At 44.5% G+C, this 1,239-nt stretch overlaps 1 protein-coding gene across 2 annotated transcripts in view; it reads right to left on the minus strand.

Annotated features, from left to right (window-relative positions):
• Positions 1–957, minus strand: part of LOC122059977 (serine/threonine-protein kinase CTR1-like) — a 20,233-nt gene extending 19,276 nt beyond the window's left edge. For both annotated transcript variants that reach the window (XR_006134188.1, XM_042623089.1), the window contains exon 1: positions 139–957. Coding sequence is in view for 1 of the 2 variants with exons in the window: in XM_042623089.1 (XP_042479023.1) it covers positions 139–744 (606 nt within the window). In the remaining variant the exon portion in view is untranslated. The remainder of the gene's footprint in view (positions 1–138) is intronic.
• Between the last annotated feature and the right edge of the window lie 282 nt (positions 958–1,239).

Below are 1,239 nucleotides of genomic sequence, written 5' to 3' on the forward strand. Positions count from 1 at the left end.
TGGGAAGAGAGAGATATTTAAGGATCTTCAAACAAACTGAAGAAACAAGTACTTCGAAACTTTATTTAAAACCAACACTACTTAAAGAAACAATAGACCAGAGGAGAGAGAAATAGAAAATGGGGAGAAAAAACTAACCCAGAATCGATGAGACATAGAAACGGCAGAAAATGATGAAGACGACCGGCTAGGTGATTCATCAGTTACAGGATCCAGGAAATTAGGATCATCAGCACAAGTAGCCTCCGACGAAAGACGAAGCGCCAAAGCGAGCTGCAATTGGTAACTCTCTTCAGTCTGCTGAGCCCAACTCTTGGACAACGAAGACCCCGCCGTATCAATCGCCTTCACCCTCAACTCTACCCCACCAGTCTTAAACCCATCATCCTGTGAATGACTAAGGATCTCAGGATCATTCGCCGTCATCGACATCGTCGGATGATAGCACTCCCCAGACAAGGTACTCTCTCCAAAGCTACTCCCACTCGACTGCCTCTGTAATCCCACCGATGAGTATAAACTTCCCATCCGTCCCCCACCTTGTTGCAACCGATGATCTCCATCCCAATCGAACCCCCTCTCTGTTTTCCCTTTGTTCTTCTCCCCAGATAGACTCTCGTAAAACGGCCCTGGAGCTGCAACAGAGAATTTCGATGACTGCTGCTGCTGCTGTGATTGAACTTGCTCTTGTTCAGGGTATTGACTCAATAGCATGTAATTCGATCGCCTCCCAGGCATTTCCATAGATAATCAAACCATAAATCTTTAAATAACCCTAAAAATCGCCATTTCTGCATTCAATTGAAGCATTCATTCCTCTTTCTGACTCTCAAGTCTTGTTGGATAGAGAGGAAGAAAAGACTCTGCGCATGAAAGAACCCATAAGACACAGGAAAAGTTGCAGAATTGTAGTCTTGAAGACTAGCAGCCGCGTCCGCCTCTGTTTCGTTTTGTGGAATTGGGGACCAATTGGTGTGGTTAAGGATATTTCCGCTATATAATATTTTTGAGATCCGATATTGTTACGTAGGCGTAGGGCCGTAGCATCCCCTAGCAGGGAAAAGGTTCAGTGCACGTAGTATTCGGGTTTCCAGGGGTGGGTCCCAAAGAAGTCAACAGTTAACTTTGTGCATTAAATGAAACTATTCGTCAATAATCATCATCTGGTTTTGAAAATGAGAGAAGAGACTTGCCAGGTATGTGATAGTGCGTAGAGATTTTTCTTCTTCCTCACAGAGC

The sequence above is a fragment of the Macadamia integrifolia genome, chromosome 13, assembly GCF_013358625.1.
Source record: "Macadamia integrifolia cultivar HAES 741 chromosome 13, SCU_Mint_v3, whole genome shotgun sequence".
NCBI lineage: Eukaryota > Viridiplantae > Streptophyta > Magnoliopsida > Proteales > Proteaceae > Macadamia > Macadamia integrifolia.